The sequence below is a fragment of the Pempheris klunzingeri genome, chromosome 11, assembly GCF_042242105.1.
Source record: "Pempheris klunzingeri isolate RE-2024b chromosome 11, fPemKlu1.hap1, whole genome shotgun sequence".
Taxonomy (NCBI): domain Eukaryota; kingdom Metazoa; phylum Chordata; class Actinopteri; order Acropomatiformes; family Pempheridae; genus Pempheris; species Pempheris klunzingeri.
In genome coordinates, this window is record NC_092022.1 from 13,565,023 (window position 1) to 13,592,004 (window position 26,982).

At 42.6% G+C, this 26,982-nt stretch overlaps 2 protein-coding genes across 2 annotated transcripts; both read left to right on the forward strand.

Annotated features, from left to right (window-relative positions):
* The first annotated feature begins 11,909 nt into the window (after window positions 1-11,909).
* bgnb (biglycan b) lies at window positions 11,910-19,240 on the forward strand. The gene is made up of 7 exons (XM_070839477.1): window positions 11,910-12,159; window positions 15,027-15,139; window positions 15,733-15,946; window positions 16,096-16,206; window positions 16,986-17,079; window positions 17,528-17,666; window positions 17,753-19,240. The coding sequence occupies exons 1-7, from the start codon at window positions 11,910-11,912 to the stop codon at window positions 17,948-17,950; spliced, it is 1,119 nt and encodes a 372-aa protein (XP_070695578.1). The 3' UTR covers window positions 17,951-19,240.
* Window positions 19,241-21,720: 2,480 nt separating this feature from the next.
* On the forward strand, window positions 21,721-25,792 carry b4galt3 (UDP-Gal:betaGlcNAc beta 1,4- galactosyltransferase, polypeptide 3). The gene is made up of 6 exons (XM_070839722.1): window positions 21,721-22,003; window positions 22,148-22,416; window positions 23,118-23,308; window positions 23,412-23,534; window positions 24,425-24,529; window positions 25,435-25,792. Exons 1-6 carry the CDS (start codon window positions 21,721-21,723, stop codon window positions 25,790-25,792), a joined length of 1,329 nt encoding a protein of 442 aa, XP_070695823.1.
* The last annotated feature ends 1,190 nt before the right edge of the window (window positions 25,793-26,982 follow it).

The window sequence follows — 26,982 nt, forward strand, 5'->3', positions numbered from 1 at the left end:
AGTCAGGGTAAGTTGGAGGTCATGAAACAGTCAGTGTCTCGGACTGCAGCATGGACCTGAGAGAAAGTGAAAATGTCTGGTGACACGGTGTGACCTTAAGGGGCCCATTAGGAAGGAAAATATAAACATCACGCAAGTTCTCTAGCACCAGATGAGCTCCAACATAAACATCCACCACCGGCCGCCCAGCAAAAAAACACATAGTCTGCCTGACTGAGAGGGAGGCCTCCATCAGGGCCCCTAAACATGTAAATGTGATGTCAGTTAATGCAGGATTGTGTACAGTAATTGGGGTGCAAGTATGTGTGTGTGACAGGGCTTGGGCCCATTTTTCAGGTTAGCAGGAGGAAATATGGGGAAAAAGGAACATATAGCGCAGAGTGAAGCCAAAGGACAAACAGCAAGCTGACTTTTAAGAAACAATACAATGATTGTTCTTAGAAACCATCTGAGCTGATCAGTGAAAGCTGAGAAGAGCAGCAGCTCATGTCTACTTGAGTCCAATAAGACACAGCTAGAAGACAGAGTGGAAAGGAGATTTAAAACAGAGAAGGGAGGAAGGCAGGGAGCTTGGGCACATTCAGAGCAATTTTCCTGTTTGGTAACTGAAGCCACTGGAGCGCTGATGTCCTGCCAGCCTTATTGACGAAGCAACTTCCCAGATCTCAATGTTCTCTCTTTTCTCTCGCTGTATGTATTGCCACTACTATATCTCAGTGTCCACCTTCTGTTGTTTGCCCCTCTCCCTGTGCATTTTTTCTCTCTCTCACTTCATCCTGCACAGTTAAGCACGAAATGGCTAGAAATGCACCATTCTCCTGTCTCAGCATATCCATGATCTTGGCCCCTTCAGAGCTGCTTTGAGCTCTGAGACGTGAGTGTGAAGTGAAGGAGAGCCTTCTGGGCCATAACGTTTCTGGGCCAGCTACCCAAAAAGCAGTCTTGGTGAAAACATAACGGATCCTCACAATAAAAAGGACAAGCCCTTTTGCACTCTCTGTTATTGTTTTCTCTGACACAACAGCTCTCTTTCCTTTTATTCCTCTCATCCTATATGATTACTCCAAACTTAGTTCAAGAACACGAAGTGGACATGGCATGTAGATGCCAATTCAGTGTGGTTAGCTGCCTCACACCAAATCCTGCTGCACAAACATGATATCTGTATTTACAGTCTCATTGAGAAAAAAAAAACAATATACTAAATATTTCATGAGAGCTGATGCAAGTGCAAGCAATTCAGCGTTGGAGTAGTCTTTTTAATTTCTTAATCCTTCCATGCAAAGACATGATAAAGAGTATATCACATAAAGAAATGAATATGATTATAATGGTGAAATGTTGCACAGTGCTCTGTTATGAAGTCGTAATTTACAGGCAGTGCACTTGCTGTGTTGACTAGCTGGCTCCAGGTATAAGTTTTCAACAGAGCGCAGTGTTTCTCCAGCTCTAAATGAAGAACAGAAGCCCCCCTGCAGACGCTAGAGTTACAAGAGAGAGGGAGGGAGGGGGACTGAGGCAGAGAGAGATTAACTCTGAATGAGAGAGAGAGAGAGAGAATGAAGCTGGGTTATTAGGAGCCAAGCAGATGACAAAGTTAACAAGGTTATGAGAGCACAGCACTTGCATGGTCTGAATTTGTAATGTGAACACATTTATGCTTTTCACTCTCTCAGCTTGGGCGTGTAATCACATGTTAGATTTCTGCTTTCAGTCTTGTGCATGTGATGCAGTCTCCATAATTGTACAGTCATTTTACAAACAGCACATTACTGTCTAAGAAACTACACGTTCGCATTTATACTACAGCTCCTACACGTACAGGCAGAGCCGAAGCTTTGCACATAAACGACCAAACATCAGTTCTCTCTTTTCACTTTCCCATCTTTGCAGTTTTGCACAGCTGGATGCTTCAGCTTTGATCTTAAACCCTTAAAACTCGCATTCACAGCTTGTCACATGGGGTATTCTCAAATTTGACAGGCTTGCCACTTCTGTGCCATCCATCATATGGTGTGTGACATGACTAAGCTGCTAAACCAACGTCCCATCACACCCAACAGATGTTTCGCACCCTGTCGAGCTGAGGCCAGAGCCCGTTTGAAAGAGACTGACCATAGAGCGCCGTTGTGCTTTTCTTCTCCCATGCTCTCTCTGTTCTACCCGGCGACAGCAGCTTCCTGTGTTTGTTATTGGAGGAAGGGGGAGGGGGTGTCCTGGCTGATAAAATAAAAAGCACCAGTGCACATACAGAGAGAAGCAGCGAAAGAATGTATTTTCCCGACTTGCATGGGCATCAGACACATGCAGACAAAGTGATTCTAAGAGAGAGAGAGAGAGGATGGCTGGAGGGTGGAAGAGTGTGGACAGTTCCTCTGCTCAGCCATGAGATTGGGTTCCAGTGTTAAGGGTCAGCTATTTGGGATCATCAAGAATGTGCTTACTACAGTGTGCAGGAAAAATTACTGCTCGGTCATCAGCCCTGTTGTGCTCATCCTTGATACCCAGCAACATTAATGACTATGAAGTAAACGGCTTAATTCCAAATCAAGAAAAACACAGAAACACTTTGGTCGATATTATTCTCGTCTCTCTGCTGCACACAAACACTCGATGCATGGCAGCACCTACGCAAGAGCTACCAAGTGGGTGTGTTAATCTCTAGGGACACGTTAGCTGAACACTCGTAGGACAAAAAGAGTTTAATTTGGATGCCAAGCCCTCTAGCTACAGACCAACACCATAATCAACTGAACCACAGTGAGAGAGAGAGAGAGAGGCAGACAGAGGAATACAGAGTGAGAAACTGAGAGAAAGACTGAATCTACAAAACCAGAGAGAGGAAGCAGAGGAGGGTGGAATGTTATCTGCAAGACCTTTATCAAAGCTCCTTCCCCTGCCAACACCCCTGCAGGGCATTGATCTGGTCTGCATGCCTTTTCCGCCACTGTGGATACTGCACTCTTTGGGAGACAGAAAGGCACATAACCAAACATAAAAATCAGGCAGGAGCGTCAGTCTCCTCTTGTACTGATGTGAATGATGAGGAAAATGATTATGATTTGATGCTGCAAAAGCAGCAGAGCTCATGGATAATGTGTAGATCACTGCAAACGTCTGTGTGGCCGACTTTGCACAGGGTCGGAAAAGTTCCCAGATGGTGTGGCTTGCCAAGCTCACTACTTCGCTCTGGGTGCTGGCAGTATGGAGAGGAAATCAGAGAGTCAGTGAGAAAAAAACACTTCATCCTGCCAGAACAAAATTTAATAGAAAACTGTGAGAAGACACAAAATCATATGCTGTATAATCACAGTGCTAGAAATACATTTTCTGCATGATCTTGGTGAAGCTTAGTGGTGTCACCATGTTCTCTCCAAGTGCTAATCAGTGAGAAATGTGTAACTTCATGTTAGGCAATTAAATAGTGGTTGATAAAAAAAAGAAAAAAAAAGTCAGCAAGCACTATAAAGAATACTTCTAGAGAGGTATTACCAGTTAAAACTTCCCTGGAGGTATGACCTGCCTTTTTTCCTGAAACAGACTCAGAAACAGCGTGATAACAATTAAACAACTTTAAGGTTTCTGCCATCTCGTAAAAAAACATTTTCTAAAAATTAAAATATTGGTTAAATAAATGATGTGGGTTTACCCTCCCAAACTTCCCCGTCATTAAGTAGAAGAACACAGTCCTCCAGAGAACCTGTTTTAATACCACTGCATAAAGGAGTACTTTTGTTGATCTTTAGGGCAGCAAAAATGTGCCTTTATAGGAACCACAATAAGGGCTTATTCTGGGTGCCCATGGTGCTACTGTGCATTGCAATTGCACTGCAGTGATGTCTGCCTGAGACGTTACAGACAAATGCCATATTTCAGCGTGTGTTTTAAGTGGCAGTGCTGAAATGACAATGTATTTTATCTAAAAAGTCCTCAAAAGCAAGTAAACATGGCAGCGATGGACCTCATATACAAAACCTCAGATCCAGTGCAGTGCACCCTCTCCTGCTCGTTCTTCTTCTTTAGGAAACATAACCGTGGTGGTTATATACTACTAGTATAGAATATAGGAAAATAATAGTATAGTATATTACCTTATCTAATGGACGTACAAAAAGACCCAATAATATTGCAATATCTTATTGTGATAATATTTTGTTAATTTCTATGTCATTCCTATGATATTGGAAAGTTTTCTATGATCTCTTAATGATGTCATTTTATGACTTATCATTGGAGTAGGCTACTACTAACTTTAAATAATCCAGCTAGTATCACGGTGCCAGCTACTATAATAGCACAGAAGTACTGTACTAAGGCCCCTCCTCCTCCTCCTCCTCCTTCCTCTCATCCATCCACCCAAAAAGGGGAGAAAGGAGGATGGCTTGTTAACTTTATGGGCCTGACCCCCCCGGCTCTCAGTCATTTCCTCGGTTTGGACTGAAAAGAGCACACACGGTGCCCTGACACGGTTCGCAGTGGCACACGGTGGCGGAGGAGCTGCGGCTGGATGTCAGAGGACCTCGGGGAAATACTGCAATAATCCCTAAATGTGATGAAAATATAGGGCAGCACTTTTTTTTTTTAAATCTCCAGGATAATCTGAGGCACAGAGGGAGAAAACACACCCTTCAACCTGTTTTTTTGGGAATTTGGAATTAATATCTTATTTCTGTCCATAAGGTAGGGGAGATGGGTTATTTTATAATATGTGCTGTTCAGTCTTGTAATCGGCCTGGGACAACTTTCCACTGGTTTTTACTTCAAATAATTACATACAAATAGCCATAGCCCAGGCTACATGATAAATTACAAAGTTTATGTGACACATAGAAATGTTTAAACTCATAGTGTTTTGAATAATATATCAAAAAATTTGAGCTATGAACTCTGCTGCTTAATCTTGTCATATATTTGTTATATATGTTCATACTTTTTGTACTTTGCTAAGATTTATCAACTTTCACATTGTCAGTTAAAGTTGTTTAAACATAGTTTGCTCCTCATAACTTACCAAAACTTGCATTTTATTTGTTGTTTTTTTTTCTCCTCCCCTTCGCGATCATTATTTTAGGAATATTCTGGCCAAATAAATACAACCTGTTACATGGCGCATCTGATGCTGCGATCGGCTCCGTCTCCGGAGTTACACTAGATGGCGCACCGAGTCTCCAAAGACTGCTCGACGGGAGCGATCATCATCAGTGAATGAGATAATTAAGCAAATCTTTTCTTTCCGCTTAGTTTATCCTCGAATGAATGCATCCTTATTCTGTCACCAGACTAGACTAGAATGTAACGCAAGGCATTTATACGCGTTTGCACTTTCACGTCCATCCCTGCATCATCATTTAGGGAGAATAATTACAGTGAAGCGTGCCAGTCAAGTCAACCCGCTCTGCTGCACAGGCCTGCACAGTCCTACCATCAAATTCGGCTTATGTATACACACTGGTCAATTGAAATGTGTTGAGAGAACTGCGGCTTGAGAAACTTTATTTGGCAGGAAGGTTATTATGGCTTGCTCTTATCCTCTCTGTGTTTTATTATGTCACATAATATGATACAGACAAACATACAGGCCATTATGGAAGGGCTTTTTCCCCTCCATGGCCTCATTCTGTCTTACACCAATGACTTCATGTCCAGCAATGGTTAACTACCATGTATGAGCCATTCATACCAGTATATTTAACTGAGTCACCTTGCTGTTACAGAGACAGAGCAAACAGTGTCTGACAGTGGAGTCAATGGTCTGACAGTCAAAATGATGGTCTTGCTCTGTCTGTTTCCTGACCGTCCAGTCCTGCCTGCCTATTAACCAGCCTGTGGGCTGACCACCCTGCACCTGCCAGTCTGTCTGTTTGGTGATTCTTGCCGCCTGCCTGTCCGTTCACCGGTGTGTTTTATCACAATTTGTTCTAATTTCAGATGATGCCAAATCAGTGGTTACAATCAGACTCTTACAATTTTGAATTCAAGTCAGATTTAAATTCAAGCTCTGGAAAATCTCTCTTTGCTATGTTTTGACAATAAAAGTTGCTGATCGTTACTTTTTGGTTTTTTAGAATTGCCATTGTTTACAGTCTCTGTCCGTCGCCCACTTATAATTGGCACAAACTTCGGAATACTCCACATACTTTGAATGAGGCTCATCTGCCCACAGGCATGGATCTTCAGATCAGCTGGCCTCCAGCCGCTGACTGATTTGGCCCTTTTCTGTTTTTCTGTATTGCTCTGCTCTCTGTTCTGCTCTGGTTAGGCCTCGTCTCTGCAGCGCTGAGCAGCTTTCCACCACATCCAAGCTTGGCGGCAACAGAGAAGCTGCCAAACAGTTCCTTTTTTTAGGGATAGCAGTCACCAAATTACAGCCGCTGGGCCAGTTAACTCCACCCGAATGCTCCTACCAGACCCGCCTAGCACTAACTTGTGTGTCTGAAGAATACATGAATTTAGGTTCGGTATATGTATCTGTGTGTTTTTTTGCCTGTCTGTCTGCCTGTCTGTATGTGGTCACAAGACGTGGAGGTAGACATGGAATAAGGAAACGAGGGAGTCAACCAAAAAAAGCAGATCACCTCCGATTTTGAGACCAAAATGCACAGATGTTTTACATATGTGTGTGTGTGTACGTGTGAGTGTGTGTTTGGACCAGCTTGAGTTCCCACAAGCAAACATTTAGTGTGAGATTTACATTTGAGTGTTTTTTAGGTGTCAGAGTTTATTGCAGCTTGCAGCTGCTCAGAATAGCATGATGGGTTGGAGAAAAACATACAAAACTCTTACGGAAAACAAGCGAATATCCCATGGAGCCAGCCAAAATTAGATTTATTCTCTGCAACACAATACTGAGCCATGTCAAATATTTTGTGCTCTGTCAGCACTATGATCACTATAAGCTACCATGTGATAATCGGCACCGAGTGTTGACGTGGCAGCAGCCAATACACCAGCGTTGTGGTGCCAGCTGGCACTTTAGGTAAGCTCTCTGCCCCACCTTAGCTCTGCTCACACAACTGCCAATGCAATCTAAGGAAAAGAGCTGATGCTCCTTTTCATGAATACAAAGATAAAGTGAGCCAGCATTATATGTCTTGATTGGTATTGCAAGGCCTAATTGATTTTGGCATCTCTGACTTTGAGGGTTCATGGCGGTGCCGCAGGGTTCAACGGGTTGCTCGAGAGACAGACCACAACAATGGCTGTAAATAAAAAAAAGTGCAGTGATGAAAGGGGTTGTGTGCATATAAAATTTGATGATTTTACAAACATAACAATTAAAACTGTCTCTGTGGAGAAAAGGTGGCAGCAATTTATGAGCTAGACGAAAATGGGAGTTGGGTATGTGAGTGGGTGGGAAGTAATAGTGATTGCTTTTCTCTTGAGTGTGGTCATGGGAGACCAAACACTGTGTGTTGTATCTCAAGGAGATGATTACTCTTGGCAACACACAGAGCATATAGCTTAAATATATGTTTGTTTAGCTTGACAAGGGCTGCTTTGTGGGAACTCTAGTCACATCAAAGTAATTGTGGTGGATGTGAGGGCTGACAAGAACCCAGCACTTGATGGATAGTGCATATAGGAAATGTAAAGTTAATCACAGATACCGCGTGTGGGAAACTCAAACAACTGATACACTTGTTAAACTTGGTAAATTATTCACCAGATGGTGCTTTCAGAGACACCGCTGCTTTTTCATTGTCAGTCGGCATCTATCCATCCATGCATGCATCCCTGAATCCTGTCTCATATCTTTTTTCTGTTGTTCTGTCTCCTTCCCTAATCCTGCTTTTACCCTTCGAATCCAATTGTAAACCACTGGAATTTATTTCTTCGTAAAAATGTCTTCTGGAGCCTGTTATGACAACTTTACCAACCACCTTTAGAGGTTCAGACAGTCAACAGTGTGTGTGTGTGTGTTTGTGTGTGATTCACACAAAGGGCATGAGCCAACACACCTTTGACATGTGGGGAATTTCATCCTGTTTCTTCTCTTCTTTGTTTTTGATTGAAGGGATATAATTGTTGCTGCAGAGCAAAGTGAGCCTCCATTAAATGTAAAGATGATGAGGTAGGACTTGCGACTAAGACTGAATGGCCGCAGAATGTGGACACCTGAACATTACACCCACATGTGATTGTTTGACAACTAATTTCAAAAGTATGGGTTTTAATCCGCTGTCATAACAGTCTCCACTCTTCTGCGAAGGCTTTTTTTAAACCTTGCTGCAGGGATTTGCCCCTATTCAAGAGCATTAGTGGGGTCGGACACTGATTCTGAGTGATGAGGCCTCGCTTGCAGTTGGCATACCAATTCATGCCAAAGGTGTTTGCTTAAAGGCCTAACTTAAACCATAAAAAACAGCCCCAGACAGAACAAAATGTGCATTTACACCCGAGTGTCCACATACTTTTGGCCATATAGTGCAGCTACGACAATACTTCAAAGACAATACTGCGATACAAGTGTTAATTAGACACTTCCCTGTATATTTTACACTTTATCTATCATACGCTTCTCACCACTGCCGACACACAACTCCCACTCGTTCTTTCTGTCTGTCTGCCTCATAATTGCCCTTCTACTCCTATCTTTTTCTTTTCCATTCTTTCGTCTGCCCCCTCCTTCACACACACACACACACACACACACACACACACACACACACACACACACACACACTCCACAGCACCTCAGAGACAAACACAGTGAGCGAGACGAGAATAGCCAGTCATCCATCCATCCATTAAACCACTCTTGGCCTTTGGATGGGAGGAGAGCCGAGGCAATAACAATTAAGATTGAAGCCTTTGGTTTGTTTTCGTCTCAGACCGGATGTTTGACGGCTCAAAGCTTAACTGGAGGGAGAGGACAGGAATTCATACATACACACATCAGGGCCAGATAAAAGAGGTTATTACAGCCTGAGAAGCTGCTTGATTGTGGGATGTAGTTTAGTTTTATCGTCATGTTGTGTTTATAGTAGCCTTGCACGTCATTCGTGGATGACGATAGACTGCTCTTTTTCCTGTCTACCTTTTTTTCTCATCCGCATCCGTCTGCAAATCTGCATCCACAGTGAAAACTCCACAAATGGCTGACAAATCATTGGTTTGACGAATGAGAAATTGCTGCACAGATGAGAATATAGTTGACACTTTTTTGAGATTCATGATATAAAGTGTGCCTCGTATAATATTGCAAAGCACAAGCTGCAGAAATTGGAGATGTGTAAATACGCTTGGTGGTATCTTCTGTGTGTATTCTAGTTCTTCTATTCTAGCTCTTTTGTGTGTTGCATGTCATTGTGTGATGCTGGCCATATATGCCCTCGCTATGTCCTTTTAGCTGCATTCTTCTGGCCAAGCCAAGGCCAGTGGTGTTTTTTCTTTTCTGCAAAATGGTATAATTTGGCAGCTATTTTTATTGCAGGGAGCAGACTGCAGGGGCCAGTTATTCATTCTTACAGGCTAGGTCCACATCATACATAGGCTCTTTGTTTTACTGATTTGAATTCCCCCAAAATAAAGATTTTATCTCTTTGAATATAGCAAAAAACAATATGAAATATATCATTCTGAAGTTAAATGAACGTGTTGTTAACTAATTACCTACAAGCTGTGATGTTTGTACTCTGAGCACATTTTAGTGGAATGTCTTTGTTAAAGCTCCGCTTTTGTATTTCAAAGGCTCAGTATCAGTTTAGAGACCATTTTTTCATGATGTGTGGAATGAGAAGCATTTCCCCAACATTAAATCCCCTCTCACAAGCTTTATTATTGCAGTCGCCCTCTTTGGACATTCAAAGTCTTGTGAAAAGTTAGTGCTACTAGAAATATCCCAGAACATTAGCTGAAATAGGCTGGACAAACACCAAGCATGAGTTTGAATGGTGACGCATTCAGTAGAATAAGCGTGAGACAAGTAAGAAACACACAGAGACAAAGAGTTTCAAGTTAGGAGAAATATTGAATGTTCTGACACATTTGAAGTGCAGTAAAAACACATCATCCAAAATTTCCCTCCAAGACCCCCTTTCTTGCTCTCTTCAGTCTCTGAACCTTCACACCTTTTTTCGCAATCTCAATCCACCTTCCCCCCCCCCGTTATTCTCCACTCCTTCTTTTCATCAGTCTCTTGGTCCTGACAAAGATGAAAGCCAGAATTTGCTCTCCTCTTACTTCCAATGAAAACGTGATCATGTTGTGACAGGATCCTTGAACTTCTCTGGAAAGTCCTTTTGCACACTAACTATTGGCATCAAGACTTTCCAGCTACAGGATTACGGGACTGAGGATCAGAGAAGGAATTAACATGACATGGTCAGAGATTATAAGGTTTTAGGTCACCCAAGGGTCCAGTGTAGGACTGGGCTTTTATTTCATAGGATTAGCCCCAGGTTAAGGGTCACAATTCCCTGCTGTAGGGATCAATTGGCCTGGTAATAATTTGTTTTTCTAGGAATTAGGTTTTAGGGTGAGCGGAAGGGGTGGCTGCGCTGAAGTGTTAGTTAGGTCAGTGAAGACAGGATAAAGGAAGCAAACAAGCACAGGCACACAGATGCTCACATGTCTGGTGACCTCAATTAGCAGTGTGTGTGTGTGTGTCTTTGTGTGTACAGCCATGACATCATGGAGTCTGTGTTTCATGACACGCTTACGCACTCAAACACATGTGCATGCACATAGTCGTGTGAGTGCACTAGCACTTACACACCCAGTTTTCCCCCTAAATGAATGCTGGCTTTGTCTGACTGCTCGGTTGCAGGAATAAAGTTTTCCACCGCTGAGGTGATGTCCTCTACACTATCTGATTGGCCAGTGGGAAGAGACTTGCTCTCCTGGGAATCAACTCGGTGTGCAGGAAGCAGACAGCGACATTTTGTCAGTGTGGTTTAAGTGACTTTCATTCCCAGAGCTGATTCCTGGAGAGTTTCCCAGGGGGAATGAGTCCATTTCTCCTCACCAGCCTCCAGCTCCTGGTCTCCAAGTGAGGTGTGGTGTAAACAGCAGGGCTTTGTAATTAAGGATAAGCAGACCATTTCATAATATTTCAGTATCCATTCATCACTGACCATTACCTTAGCTGTGGATTTAAGGCCCCCACATACATGGCTGCATTAAACTGTAAGTGATGTGTAAAAAATTTGCTGTTGAGCCGCTGCTGACTGCAACTTTATTTGCCCTGAAACCAGCCAGTACTTCCATGAAGGAATAATACTTCCTGGTTCCAGGTTTTCTTTGCATCTGTCAGTGTGTGGAGATTTGGATTAAACAAAATGTAATTCAGGACTATGGACCATGAAAACACAATATAAAAGCTAAAGTTCTTAAAACTAGATTTCACAAATCTATAAAAGTTAATATCTATCAATAATGCAGCAACTGCTTTGATTGACACTGTAGTTTAGTGTTTCATTCTATACCATTGAGTTTAGACCAAATACCAAAGGATACACAGCGAACCTGGGGCCTTTGGGACCCTTGGGTGTCTGGGGCCACAGGGCAGTTGCTTGCTTTGTTAGAGGGCTTTCCAGCCTCACTCATGCACTTTTCTTGCCTTTTTTTTGGTGGTAATTTTACAAAATCTCAGACATTTTGATGCCATGCACATGTTCCTCTTTACTTCACTTGGTGGACTAACTATTATCATACACCTTTCAATGTAATGCAATACAATTCAACAACACAACTAACTACAGCCTCCAAATTGAACATAACACTGAATCAACATCCCAGCCTTAACAACACAGTTTTAACCAAAAAAAAAAAAAAAGGTATTACTTTGCTGTATTAAATAGCATTTGTTTTGGCTTGGTGTACCTAATTAAGAGTGCATACATTGATGTACAATAAAACTGATGCTGCTCCCCTTCCTTCTTGTGTCTTCTTAGGTGTGTAAGTCAAAGATGTTGCCACATTGCTCCCTCCTGCTGTTGCTATGTGTCACCCGGCTGCTCTCCATGTCCTCGGCCCTGCCCTTCGAGCAGAGAGGCTTCTGGGATTTTGCCATGGACAGTATGGACAGCGGTGGGATGATGTCGATGATGAGGGATGAGGAAGAGGGCTCAGCCTTGGAGGAGATCCTGCCCCCTGACATGCCCATGTGCCCCTTCGGCTGCCACTGTCAGCTCAGGGTCGTTCAGTGTTCTGACCTCGGTCAGTGAGAGTGTGTGTGAAAGAAAAAGAGAAGCAACAGACAGAGAGAAAGAGAGAGATGCATGTCTGTGGTGCTTTGTCATCATTTCTAAGTATGTGTGTGTCAAGAGGTTCAGATAGGACAGCAAATGAGTTGGATGATGGAGTAAGTGAGCATGACCTGAGCCTGGCATGACTTTTTACAGCTCCAGAGAATACAGTTCCCCATTAGTGTGTTATCTAAGAGGGGAATTTCTTTCTTGGGATAATGTTGGTGTATTTTAACAAGGAAAGGCATGTCTTTGAGGGATTTTGTGTTCCAGACTTTGTGTGGAGATACTGGGTGGGAAAGGAAGAGAGGGAGTTTGAGCAGGAAAAAAAAGAGAAAAGAAAAGGAGAGGGAAGGAGGAAGAGAAAATAAGAAAGACGGAGAGGGATCAAGAGAGGGAGTTACAGGAAGGCAGACAGAAACACAGTAGCGGATGAAAAAAAACTCTTTGATGGGAGGAGATGAAAAGTTTATAATTTCCTCATTGTCTTTAAGGAGCTGTTTCATGTAGTTAAGGGATGTGAAAAGGATGTGAAGGGCAACCCAAAACAGGATGGGAGGATGGAGGGAGGAACGAGTTAGTTTGAAGGGATTTAAAGATGGAAGAGAGGATTAAAACCAAAGGATGACAGAGAGATAAAAATCATGTTTATGTGTACAGGATAACGCTGTTATCAGGATAATGACTTATGATTCCCAGTGGAAAACCACAGTGTTGATCGTCTGGGAAGTGACAAGAATACAAAAATATTTAGCTGTTTCCTGATAAATCAAATAACCTCAATACCTCAAAATGTGATTTATATGATGCATTTACAGTCTGACTTAATTTTAGTCATATTTCCATTTAAGCATACGCTACAATTTCCTGACTGTGGATGTTATAACTGCGTGCTATTCTTACATGACCAAAGAAACTACATTCAGTTGTATTTATGGATATAAAGGTTCCTCACAGTATACTGGCTACATAACTCTAATAAGCTGTCTGCGTTTAGACATAATGGTTTTGCCGAATCATCATTTTACAAGTTCTGTATATTTACTGTCCCTGGTCTTTCTGCAGCGGGTAAATGTGGAAGCGTATAATTTCCGAGATGTCAAGTGCTTATTTAGAACAGATGTATTTTGGCGGTGGCGTCTGTCTCCTCTCACTGTGCATCCTAGCATGATGTCGGGTACTTGTGTTGAGGGGCACTGGGGTTTATGAGGGTGCTAGTTTTGTCAGTTTGTGGTAAAGGCATTGAGATTTGTGGCAGATATGGGTGACGCTCAGTGGTTTGGGGTTTAGAGGGTTAAAGGATTCAGTTAATCAGTGTGTTGGTGAAAGTCTTGTCAGGTTTGCTTATAATGTAGGTTAGATTTGAAGCAAGCATACAAATTTGACGGTTTCCAGCTTGCAGGATGCATGCCGAAGGCTGCAGGTGTTGACTGGAAGGTAAATATTTCCTACCACATGAATCCATCTGGCGTCTTTGGAGTCATATTGCTCTCACAGCAGCTGCAATAACTTTCTTACATTTGAGAAAAGTAAATCATAGAGTCTGAGTTTATTTTATAATTCAAACCTAAGATTGAAATGTGATATTTCAACTGCAACTTTTAATGAATGAATCTTTGCTCCCTGAAGGCCAAATCATACTTAATTTCTTGGATAAGGATACACTATAAAGTTCCAAGCCTCTTCAGCGGCTGCAGCAGATCTCTCAGCACTGCACGGACGTGGTTTGAACAGAATGTCAGAGGGAGCTGCTGAGGGTTTGATCCTGTGTGGTGACATGGAGGGTGTGGCACAGTCACAAAGCCAAAGCCGTATATCTAAACTTAACTCTAGATGGACAGCTCTGGGTACAGTCCTGTGGGTCAGATGTGGTTGGTGGCGCACTGGATCCCAGTGGGACAGCTGGCACTCTCTCACCAGCAGGTCTGGTTGCATCATGGTCGTGGTCCAGATGAGGTCGGCCCTTGTCGGGATTCGCTTACTGTGTCCTGTCTGGGCCACTGACCACGTCTTATACACTCGTCCATGTGGCGCTGTGATGTGGCCTTGTTAATGATCACTGGTTGCTGTGTTTGTGCATGTGCTGCTGAGTCATTTTCCAGAGAAAATGAATGAAATAATGCAGGTGTATTTCTTAACACTGTCCAGTTGTTGAAATTATATATGTAGTATATTCATAAGCAACCCTAACTATAACAGCTTTTGGTGTTATGTATATACACTGTTAAATGCTAATTTCCAGGTGTTTCTGTCACAAAGAAGCCAAAATGAAGACACTTCACCACTCACACATTAAGACATACAGATTGTATTTCTCTGTATATGTCAGGGTTGTGCCTGTCTCCCTTTTATTCGATGTGTGATGGTATTTAAGTCACATCCAAATGGAAAACATCTGGTGTCCCCATCTGGTGTGAGGGGAATTTGCATTTCTGTGTGTGTGTGTGTGTGTGTGTGTGTGTGTGTGTGTGTGTGTGTGTGTGTGTGAGTGAGTGTGTTTGTCTTTGTCAGTGACAAACCAATAATGTTATGGGTTGTTGACGTCTCCGTATGACCTCCATGGTTGTGTCTATGTCCACTGCTCATTAAAATAATAGATGGGGAGGCCCAAGGTGCTCATTTGAGATTGTGTGGGAGTATGATTGGGTTAAATTTTAGGCCTAATGGCACATAAAACACAGTGACTATTTATTTTCCAAGGTGTATGTCTGACTAAGATATCCTAAGAGCTTGCCCATTGAAAACAAACTGGTTTTTAGGGTGTTGGTTCACAGTCGTTCATGGAAGCATTTAATGGAGTATGATTCCCTTCTGTGTTTTTATTGGTCTTGTCCTCAGGTCTGACCGAGGTGCCAAAGAATATTCCTCTGGACACCAAGTTCCTGGACCTGCAGAACAACCGTATCACCGAGCTCAAAGAGAATGACTTCAAAGGCCTTAACAACTTATATGTAAGAGACACACACTAAGTACAGTCACATTCATTATAGTCCCACTCAGCATTAACACTTCTCAAAGACATGTAACCAACTCAGCTCAGCTTGTATTGGCATCAGAAGTGTGAAATATCATTATGACCCTCTGTCTCCTCTGGGATTCGCTTCACACTGAGAGCTTTAATTGTATGAAGTGAGTGCCTGAAGCCAAATGGCAGTATTCAAACTCACATCCTTGACTCTCTTAGCAGAAAGATTTTGCTCACTCCTGACCCACATTCAAGGGCACTGACCAAGAGCAATATTAAGTCTGGCAGTGTAGGAAACTCCCAGCATGACATTATACAATAACATCTCTATTAAGGTCTGTTTACCTCAGCCTACATCTGTCTCCATCTTCCAGCCAGCGCAGGTGGAGAGACAGTCTGCTAAGTGATGGACTGCTGTGGTCTGACTGCTGTTGATCTGCTTTAATTCCACAGACAAATTCAGTAGAGACAGAGGATGGAAGCACAATTTCTTATTTCTTTCTGCCTGTCTGGATGTCACTGATGTGTTCACACAAATCAAATAAAGTATTTTTGAAATTTACTGTGTTTATTTTTCAGGGTCTGTCTCTGAGGAATAATCATATTTCCAAAGTCCATCCCAGAACATTCGTGCCTCTCAAACACCTGCAGAAGCTCTACTTCTCCAAGAATCTGCTGACCACTATCCCCAAGAACTTGCCGGCCTCACTGGTTGAGATGAGGATCCACGAGAACCGCATCAAGAAGGTGGCAGCTGGAGCCTTTGCAGGACTGAGCAACATGAACTGCATAGGTCAGCAATAATGATGACTGCAACAAATCTAGGCTACATTCTGTGGTGTACACCACTGCCTTTGCCACTGTATAGAAATGGTATTGGATTTTGAAGATTAAAGAGACTGTATTTTATTTCATGCCACAAATGTTCCCTTCATTTTGCAGAAATGGGAGCAAATCCCATACAGAACAGCGGTTTTGAGCCGGGAGCCTTCAAGGGACTGAAACTGAATTATCTGCGTATATCGGAGGCCAAACTGACTGGAGTGCCAAAAGGTAGCAACTCATCTGGGTGGCTAAAGTGATAACATATTTGCAATGGAGGCCTTGGGCTATCTTTCAAGGAATAGTTCAATATTCTAGGAAATGCACATATTTCTTATTTATTACTGTAGATGGGAAGATTGACACCACTCTCATCATGTCTGTAAGCTAAAAATGAAGCCAGCAGCCGATTAGCCTAGCACAAAAATGAGAAACATCAGGAAACAGCTGGCCTGGCTCTGTCCTAAGGTAAAAAAAAATCTGCATACCACAACCTCTAAAGCTCACTTTGTAATATGTTTAATCTTGTTCGCTTAATCAATACATTGGTGTCTTCACCGGTTGCCTGGCAACTGCATGGTGATGACAAGACTCAAGGGACCAGGCCAAGAAATACTCCAGCACGTTACCCCCAGTGAAACCACAAATTGGTATTTTTATGCTACAGTTTTTGTCCGGATTAAACAGACAAATTATAACGTGTTAATTAGGGAGTTTACAGATTCAGGTAAGTGGATTTTTTTAAATCTTTGGACAAAGCCAGACTAGCTGTTTCCCTGTGTCCCCAGTCTTTATGCATAACTATGCTATTTGGCTGCAGGGTTTAGCTCCATATTTAACTGACAAACATACGAGTGATATTAATCTTTTCATCTAGCTCTAAGCTAGATAAGCTCTGAGTGTCTGTACGGACAACAAACTGTCCCTTTAAGAAGAATACAAAAGAAGAATGGACAAAATCAGATCTCACCTTAAAGTGGAGCCTTACAGGTATGGCGTCTGTCTTTCAGATCTCCCAGAGAGTCTCCATGAGCTTCATCTGGACCGCAACCAGATCCAGGCTGTGGAACTGGAGGACCTGAGCCGCTACAAAAACCTCTACAGGTACCTTTCACACGTCAACATTTCCAGCCATATCTTGCACTCTGGTGGATTGACTTGCATATCTGAGAAAAATTATCCTGCGGTTTTAAGCAAGCACATTCCCAGTCAGCAGTGCCCCTCAGGGGTAACAATATGAACTACACTGACTACACTGACACTGAGTTATTGCTATTTTATGTGTATGTAGCCCAACCCAGTCAAAATTGCAGTCTCAGTTTTCCTTTACCTTATTTCACATACATTTAAACTGTGATTATATATAATCACAGGAGGATTGCTAGGTTGCTGTGGTCCTAATTCTCACCTGGCTTAATATCCCTTTGTTACAACGATCTTTATCGGGGAATTTAGTCCAGCTCACACAGGTTAAACAGTTCAGTTAAATGTACCGTGCAGAGGCCTAATTTCTGCCTCTTTCACATTTCTCCTCTTGTCTCACTTTTTCCAGGTTGGGCCTTGGCTTTAACCATATCCGTAACATGGAGAATGGCAGTCTGTCCTACCTCCCCAGGCTGAGAGAGCTGCATCTGGACAACAACCGCCTCACTCGTGTTCCTAAAGGCCTCCCAGATATGAAATACCTACAGGTGAGTCTAAAATTTAGTGTTACTGAATGTTCCACACAACGCTTCTTCTTCTCGTCACCCTCTTCTTTACTCCTCCTGCTTTTTAGGTGGTGTACCTCCATTCCAACAACATCAACCAAGTGAGTGTTGATGACTTCTGCCCTCGAGGATTTGGGATGAAGAGGACGTTCTATAATGGCATCAGCCTGTTTGGTAACCCTGTCAACTACTGGGAGGTGCAGCCTGCAACGTTCCGCTGTGTCAGCGACCGGCTGGCCATTCAGTTCGGCAACTACAAAAAGTAAAGACAGAGAGATACTGAGAGACGGAGAGAGTGAGGGGAGGGGGAGGAATAATCGACGAGGAGCAGATAATTTAAATAATGAAAACTTGAGAGATTGAGGAAAGGGAGTTCATATTTGAGAATATGATATCTATTATTATTATTATTGCTATTATTGGTTTTGGAGAGAGGATGAAAGGGACTGATGAAATAGGAAGAGAAGTGAAAAATACAATCACATAACTTGAAGGGAGTGGAAAGCATAACGCTTGCAGTACTTCACTTGAGTTTTTTGCATTTTTGAATTTAAGGTTTTGAAAGTTTTGTCATCTGAGATAGATGAAACAGGTGAGACTGTTTCCCCCAGCCTAAATAGATGAAAAACGAGTACTGAAAACTTGTGAAGCATTTCATTCCATATTTTTTACACAATAGTGCTTATTGTGATTGAAGTCATTTTTGTTTTATTAACATTTTTAAGATTACGAGTAAAAAAAGTAGAAAAGCAATGCATTATAGGTTTTTATATATACATAAAGAGGTGCTCTCTGTGACTTTCTGTGTGTGTTGATTTGGAAGATACATGACGTTGTCCCTGTTTCACTGATCTGAAGCTATTTGGCCTCAACTCTGTGATGAAATTAAACTGTATTAATAAACAGCTAGTCACAGATTTGGGCCTATTTTCCAACATTTACAGAAAAAAAGAATTGCACAAAAAATTAGAAACCGTTATTCAAGTTAACCAGCAAAAATCTTTTGTATATATCATGGCAGATGATTGATTAAAAGGGCAATATGTACATTTAAAATTCCCCTCATCAGTGTTAAACAACTTTTCTTGTTGATCTGAGGTAACTGAACCTCCAGCCTGCCTGTGTAAGGACTCTACTCTGTGCCTTTACTAATATTATGCTGTCTGTATGATACTTAAATACAGTATTCCTCGAGGGGACACTGACATAGTGGGGGTGTGCCTCAGTTAGAGTAAACACACATCCGCTTTGCTTTGACACAATGAAAGCAGTGTGTTCACATAGTGCTACAAACAATAGTAGTGTTCATGCATTGTTTTGCACAGTTTCTCTATTATGCTTTTTCTGCTTCAGGGTTAATGGAGGGTTAGCCTGTTTACGTTGGTAGACCTATGTGGAGCTACTTTAGCCATAAGTATTCTGTCCTGTCTCTGTTCTGTAATCTGAGAAGCTACTGCTGCATGTGAATAAAGAAATTTTTAGCCTGCTGCATAAAGCCAGAGAACAAATGATGCCCCTGGGTTGGATGCCGTGTGAGAAATAAAGACGAAATATCATTTTGTGTAGAGAAATTTTGAGTTCACACTTTTATAATTCAAACACAAGCTCACATTACCATCCATGTGAGACAAAAAAACTGATCTTTTGAACGCTAGTGGGATTTTCTGAGGTTCGATGGTTCCAAATCCTGAATATCCCTCATATAATTTTGATGCTGTGGACGGGATGTCTTCAGGTCCTTAGAGGACCTTAAATTATCTTAAATTCAAATATCCCAATATCAGCCTGAAACCATTAATTGGTAAAATGAAACAAGTAATTTTGTCAATCATGATTGGCAATGTGTTTGATCAAAGTTCTGTGGTTTTTAGATTGTGTTTGTGCGTCAAAATGATTTTCAGCCACAACAGACGGGTCGCACCACGTTTTCTTGACACATTCTTTGCAGCATTGTGAGACTCCTTCATCTCTGCTGTGGGATTCAATAACACAACTCTGTGCTCTTTCCCCCAGACTTCCTCTGTGTGGTGCTTTCCCACTACGGTTTCTTCAGCACTAGGGAACACCAACGCACACACACACACACACACACACACACACACACACACACACACACACACACACACACACAGAAGAAAGAACCCCAAAAGTCCCACTGCATACTACAGACATTTTCACATTTTCTCACTGACAAATGATGCAGGCCTACACTTTAATATGACAACATGCGGACCTAAACAAATTAGATAATGCAGAGTGGTCATAATTCTGATTAACTTTATGGCTCATGCTTTATGTAATGAGCTCTATAATTAAACTTTGGGTTGGGTGATATTTGGAAGATGTGGCTTTAAATCCTGTTTGAATCTTTTGTCTCTTGAACGAAAATACATTTTGCCTCAGTAGCTTTCTTCAGATACTTTGCCTCATAATAATAAAAATGAGAATAATAACAATTTGAAATGGTCAAATATTCCTGCATTCATCAATCAATCATCAGAGGCAAAATCACAATTTCCCACTCGTTTTGAAATTTGCCGCTCCGTGCGTCACGGCGGTGCGCCCCAGCCCATCTTATTATCCAGTGGTACAGCCGTGCCCCGCTGAGGCACAGCGCACTTGCCTGTGTTGACACCGGACGGATATGCGGCGATGCTCTTGCGTGTGAAAGCGTTTGCAGCGGTCTGTAAGCAGCTACGGAGAGATTTCGCCTCGCATGAGAGATTAGGAGGAGGAGGAAGAGGAGGAGGAGGAAGGAAAGTGACCAGCATCAGGAAAAAAAAACGGTATCTTTTGGTCCATCGCTTGCAGTCGGTGGCAGCGGCCCGTCTATTCTCAGAGGAAGCCGGGGGCTGGATTTGAAATGTCGCAGGGACGTGCTGGTGAGTCGGGCTGGTGCTGCAGAGCTCGTATGGAGCCTATGATAATGATGATAATAATAATAAAAAAAAGCGAATTAAGAAACAGCCTTTGTGGTCGACAGGGGGGGAAACTTGCAGGCAGTGATCCTGCTATAGAGACGCAATCGCTATAGTCACATAAATACTGCACATCATTGCTGCACAGGCCTGACGATTGATGCTGATAGGCTAATCACCTGGACTGAAAGCTTACTGTACTGATAACCATGGCGCTGTTTCTGCTCTGCATTGATCTGTTTTTTTTTTTAAATAGCTACGGATGCTTGTTTCCTGTGTCAGGAAATTCACCATCATGCTGTATCATGCATTTGTTTGGACTAACAGGGAACTGTGATGTTGGATTAATGGATCTGCAGGCATCAGCCTCTCTCCCATGTACGCCCCGTAGAAATGTCACTGCTGAAAATAAGCCATTCTAAATAAAGAAGCAAACATGACATTTGTTTGTAGCTGCCTGTCATTCCCCAGCTTATTTTAGCTCACAGCAGACAACACAGTAGAGCTCAGACAAAGCTGCTGCTGTGTTCTTTCTCAGTCAGGTCTCTTTTTTTTAAATTACAGAAAGCTTGATGATGACAAGAGGAAGAGCTTGATGATGAAAGAAGGAAGAGGAGGAGAGAGGTGGATCGAACCCTTCCTGGACCAAGACAGGTTTTAATTAGACCTTTGCAAAACCAGGTACTATACATCTAGACTAATGCAATAATGCATGCATGCATGCATGCATGCATACATACATACATACATACATACATACATACATACATACATACATAGATACATAGATACATACATACATGCGATTTGATGAAAATATTTTTCTTCTTCTTTCTCAGTGACGTCCGTGGTCAGGAGGTGATGGCAGTGCTGACTGAGCTTCACCACCACTACTACCCATTCATACAGATGGACATCCGCCTCCTGCACGCCTGAGCCTGCACTCAGTGCTGCCTCCCGCCCCTCCTCTCCTTCTGCCTCCCCTTGCTCATTTCCCACCTCTTCTTCCACCCTCCTCACCCAGCTGTCATTTGCTTTTCCCTCCATCTCTCCTCCCATCCTTCCTTCCATTTTCCCCACGTTTGAATTTCGCCGTACCTCTGCATTCTTACTTTATTATGGCGTGCTGTGGGCGCTCTCTGGACTCCCCATGTACACTGGCCTTGCTGGTGGGCTTCCAGTTCGCCTTTGTTCTCTATTTCTCCCTTGGTGGCTTTAGAGGCCTGGTGTCTGTCCTGGTGCACTCCACAGAGCCAGAGTTTGATTACTCTCGACCTCACGACGTCTATACCAACCTCAGTCATCTGGGAGTCCCACCTCCCCCGCCTCGGAACTCTGGCACTGGACCCCCTGCCACAGGACCACCGCTGAGAGACTGCCAGATCCCCTCCCCACTGCTGGGTGAGAGAGTGAGAGTGGTTAAATGTATACTGGTATATGTAACATATGCATATACAGTAAAACGCACAGTGAATGTGTGGAATTCCGCTAAGTTGTTGTTCAGACGATTAATATTTACACTTTTAACCCTTTCCTTTCCTCCAGTCGGACCTGTATCTGTCCATCTTTCCTCTCCTCTGTCTCTGGAGGAGATCAGACAGAGGAACCCCTTAGTGCTCCCAGGCGGACGCTACCGGCCCCCGGACTGTGAACCTCGCCACCACACAGCGATCGTGGTACCGTACCGGAACCGGCAGACCCACCTGCGTGCCCTCCTCTACCACCTCCACCCTTTCTTGCAAAGACAGCAGATCCACTACAGCATCTACATAGTACAGCAGGTCAGGCTATCTATGAATGTGTGTTTTGTGTGTGTGCATGCTGCTTCAAAATTTTATTATCCAATGTATCCAATGTTATAGCTCGGGCCGTCTCTCTCCACAAGAAAAAGCACTGGTGCTGGTGTAATATCAACACATTACTAGTGTAGTATTGGTGCGATACTGGTGTGTTAGGTGTGTAAACATTCTCAGCATAATAGTAGCATTATGTGATACTGGTGTTAGTGGTGTAAGAATACCAATCTAACACTGTTATGGTATATTATGCTGTATTGTGACTATGTATTATCAGTATATTAATCTTGTAATGTCAGGGTATGACTGGAGTAATATTTGTGTTGCACTGCCGTATTTCAGGTGTATAACCAACATGTCACTGGCATAATACTGGTGTCATAGTGCTTGTGACACATTTGTATTATTGATGTTATCCATTTATAATGCTTGGGTGGTTGCTCTGGGTAATTCACTGATAAAAATGTGTACTAGTTGCAACTGAGAAAACTGTGAGTGTAACTGCTTGCTAGGTTGCATCCTCAAATTGCAATGTGCTGTAGCTCAACTGTAAACCACAGTAAGTTAGTGTGAGATTATTGTCTCACACATTGTGCTAACCTTATCAGTTTAATCAAAGAAAGTCAAAGAGTCGCATTGTGCAATAGCAGACCTTAAATGTTGTCCCTTAGCCAATCAGAGTTGAGCACTTAACACATGCTGTCTCCGTCTGACTTCAGTGGGGGAACGGTACTTTTAATCGAGCCAAGCTGCTGAATGTTGGGGTGCGGGAGGCACTCAGAGATGAAGACTGGAGCTGCATCTTCCTGCACGATGTTGACCTGCTGCCTGAGAACGACCACAACACCTACACCTGCCACAAACAGTTCCCCACACACCTGTCTGTGGCCATGGACAAGTTCAGATACAGGTAGTAGCACGGTGTGTACGTGTGTATGGGTGGACTTCCACTTAAATGTATTGTGCTGAGACATTATTTTCAAGATTGCATATTGGTGATGTGATCCTCCCAGGTTGCCGTACCCACAGTATTTTGGTGGGGTGTCTGCAGTGACCCCAGACCAGTACATGAAGATGAATGGCTTCCCTAACCAGTACTGGGGCTGGGGCGGAGAGGATGATGACATAGCTGCCAGGTGAGGAGGGTGAATGGGGCAGAGGTCACCGTCCTGCGCGATGACAGAGTGAACTATAAACTGTGCATGTTGACATGTGAAATGTGCACGAGTATTCAGCATCAGAATTACATGCACACCATTTCAGCCTCTCCACTTTCTGTACTTTTTTTCCATCTTTTGCTCTATTCATTTGTCTTTTTCTCTTACGTTTACATTTTTTGTTTCTTTGACTTTTATTTTATGTGCCCTAACATCATCTTTCATCTTCACGTCCCCTCCCACTGCTGTGGCTTTGCTGTGTGTTTCTTGGAGTGTGCTCAGTGAGTATGTTTGCCTGAACTAGCTCACAGATTTGGGCTGGGCTGCGTGCTCAAGAGTTTTCAGGCATTTTTCAGGCTCATCTCATTTCTGTGCTGCGGTCCCTTCTCTCCACTCTCTGGCTTTTCTGTTAGAGACTGACAAGAATATTTCTCTCACAGTTATTGTAACATTTTTCCTTTTGTGCATGGTGTTTGCAGCTTAAAATATACCATATACTGGACATTCACAACATCAGTTACACCATGTTTTAATTGACTTAGATAACTGAGGTGGCACAGAAGCAACAGAGATGGAAAAAGGGAACCACAGTGTCTTCTACTGCCTATAGTATGAGTATGTTATTCTCATACGTCACCCACAATTGTGTTTGTTTTCTTTATTCTTCTGCTTTTAAATGTATACCATAGAAGCTAGATGTCTTCAGACTGAGTATTGCCATTGAGTTCTAGAAAATAATCATGGATAGTAAAGTGCCAGTGTTTGTTGATCTAATATTACCCTGACTATGAGATTTAGCTTTCCAGTTTTATGGCTGTGATTGAGAATCTTCTGTTCCCGTTAACTCCTGTTGTGTGCCGTCTTTCCAGAGTACGTCTGTCTGGCATGAAGATCATGCGCCCTCCTGTGGCCATTGGTCATTACAAGATGATCAAGCACAAAGGAGACAGAGGCAATGAGCAAAACCCACGCAGGTACAGATGGACACACTCACAGACGCACAAAAATAATGTAGTCCCTTTGATCTAATTTCACAGGGCCACTAGGATGTTTTTGAACTATGAAAAAATAATTTTCACGCTAGCAAATAAACACTCACCTTGTACGATTAACATTTGTCCATCCCCATTGCTGGGGACAGGAATCATGTTGTCTTCCCCCTTTTCTCCCAAACTGCTGTCTTCAACCTTTCACATGTTGAATTTTGACAAGAGTGGTTGATTTTAAGTTGTATTGTTTTCCTCTGCTCGCTCGAGCCAACAATTTCTACAGCCCCAAGCAGCATGCTCATTTGTTTTCAGATAAAGAAAAACACATTTTTTCTTGCCTATGATGCTTCAGAAAGATTTTCTTGATTATGAAAACAACCTCCTGCAGATCAGTTGAAGTGCCACAAGTCACATTCACAGAATGGAAATATGTCTCAAACATAATTAAGACTAAACTCGTTGCTTGAATCACTTTGTCAAGCGGTTATTTCTTTCTTGCAGAGACTCAGATGAGAAGATTGATGTGACCCTCATGTCGACCCAAACATGATTAGCTTAGCTTAGCATAAAGAATAGAAACTGGGGGAAACGGCTAACCTGGTTCTGCCCAAAGGTAACAAAACATGCATAGCAGCACAAATTTACACTTTTTATTTGTGTTGTTTAATCTGTACTCAAACCGAAGTGTTAAAATCCCAAGTTATGGTTTTACAGTGCTGAACTATTACCATCATCTACTCGTCTAGCTCTTGGCACTCATCTACTCGTCTAGCTCTTGGCAAGAAAGAAAATGAACAAACTATTCCCTTAAAGTTTGACCCTGAATCTCCCCTATTAAACACACACATACATGTGCACACAGACCTATGATAATATGTCCATCTTTCTAGATTTGACCTGCTGAAAAGGACCAGACTTAATTGGCGCTCCGACGGCCTCAACTCTCTGACGTACGAGCTCCTTTCCAAAGAGCTGGAGCCTCTCTACACCAACCTGACCGTCAACATTGGAGAAGACCCTCGTCTGCCCCCAGGGAAAGCACCCATCCTTGTGAAAACAACAACCCCTGTCCAGCAACGTAGCACCAGCAAGGTTGGAAGCACAGCCAACCAGGAGAAGAGGCAAGAGAGCAAAGGGGCTGTGGCGGCAAATTTGACTGATGTCAAGTCTGTTGGTAAAAAGACAGATCCTGCCCAGTCAACGGCAGCAAATCAAACAACACAGGAGAAGACAGGTGTGATGAAATAGGTGTATAATAAAAGGACTGCATCACATCTGTAGCATAAAGTGGCTCCCACCTTCATTTTGATCTGAAAGACAGACTTGATCTGAAAGACAAAATGAAGACAGAATTAAGGAAAACAGTGTAGATCTGCTCTGTTGTGGGACATAAAGTACACCAGCCTTTAGTGCACAGTGCAGTTTAGGGGTAGTTATGCAGAGCATCACATAAAAACTTAATGTACTTTTGTCTACAGGGGTGCATTCAGGGACATGACGTCACCTCTTTGGTTTATTATCCACTGAAAGTGACTCTGACTCCGGTGACTGACACCACTCTGGTCACGCTCACGACTAGTTTAGGGCCAGGAGAAGATTGGCAAAGGACTCATACCGACATGGAGGTCCAAAACAAACGAAAATGAGACAGCAAATATATAAATCTTTGCTCTTTTCCAGACATCGCAAGTTGTAAGCAACCCATCTGCTGCCAGCAGACCTGCAGCTTCATCCAGTTTGCTCCCAAAAAACTGCTGCTGTCAGTCCACCCCACTCCGCAGTGGGTTTGTGTTTCTGTGCCTTCTCTCTTATACGCGCATTTTATAGACTGGTATAGTTGCTTTTAGACACTGACCTGGGGTTCATTTTACCTCTCCTGCCTTGCGGCAAATGATAGAAAGCAGGGAGGCTAAAGCTCATCCTAGATCAGAACAAATGATTTGTTCCAGGACTGCCGTTTTATATTTGTGTGTATTGATCAAGCGCTGACCAACTCCATAGACAATTCTAGAGTTTATATTTATATAGAGAGACTTCTTTATTTGTTTACTGATTTGTTTTACTTGTCCTTCCTTACAGTCTGGTGCCTCTCTCTCTCTCTCTCTGACATTTAGTTTCTAGACAATCAAATCATATGGGAAGATAACTCTGTATCCAACCACATAAACAAAGTGATGAGATATCATGACTATCTTTACACCTGTCAGATAAACATAGACTTGGCATGATAGTTGTTGTCTAGTTTGACTATACTCTCGATACATGGATAGACCTGTGCTTCTGATATTACCTGTGATTTTATTTTATTTTTTTAGTTTAGAGTCAGGTATGATGGAAAAAAGCGAACTTGCAAACAATATTGTAGGCATGTGACAACACATTTGCCGGTTTCAGATTGTGTTTTAATAATTAAAAAAAAGGTCTCAGTTACGATAAAG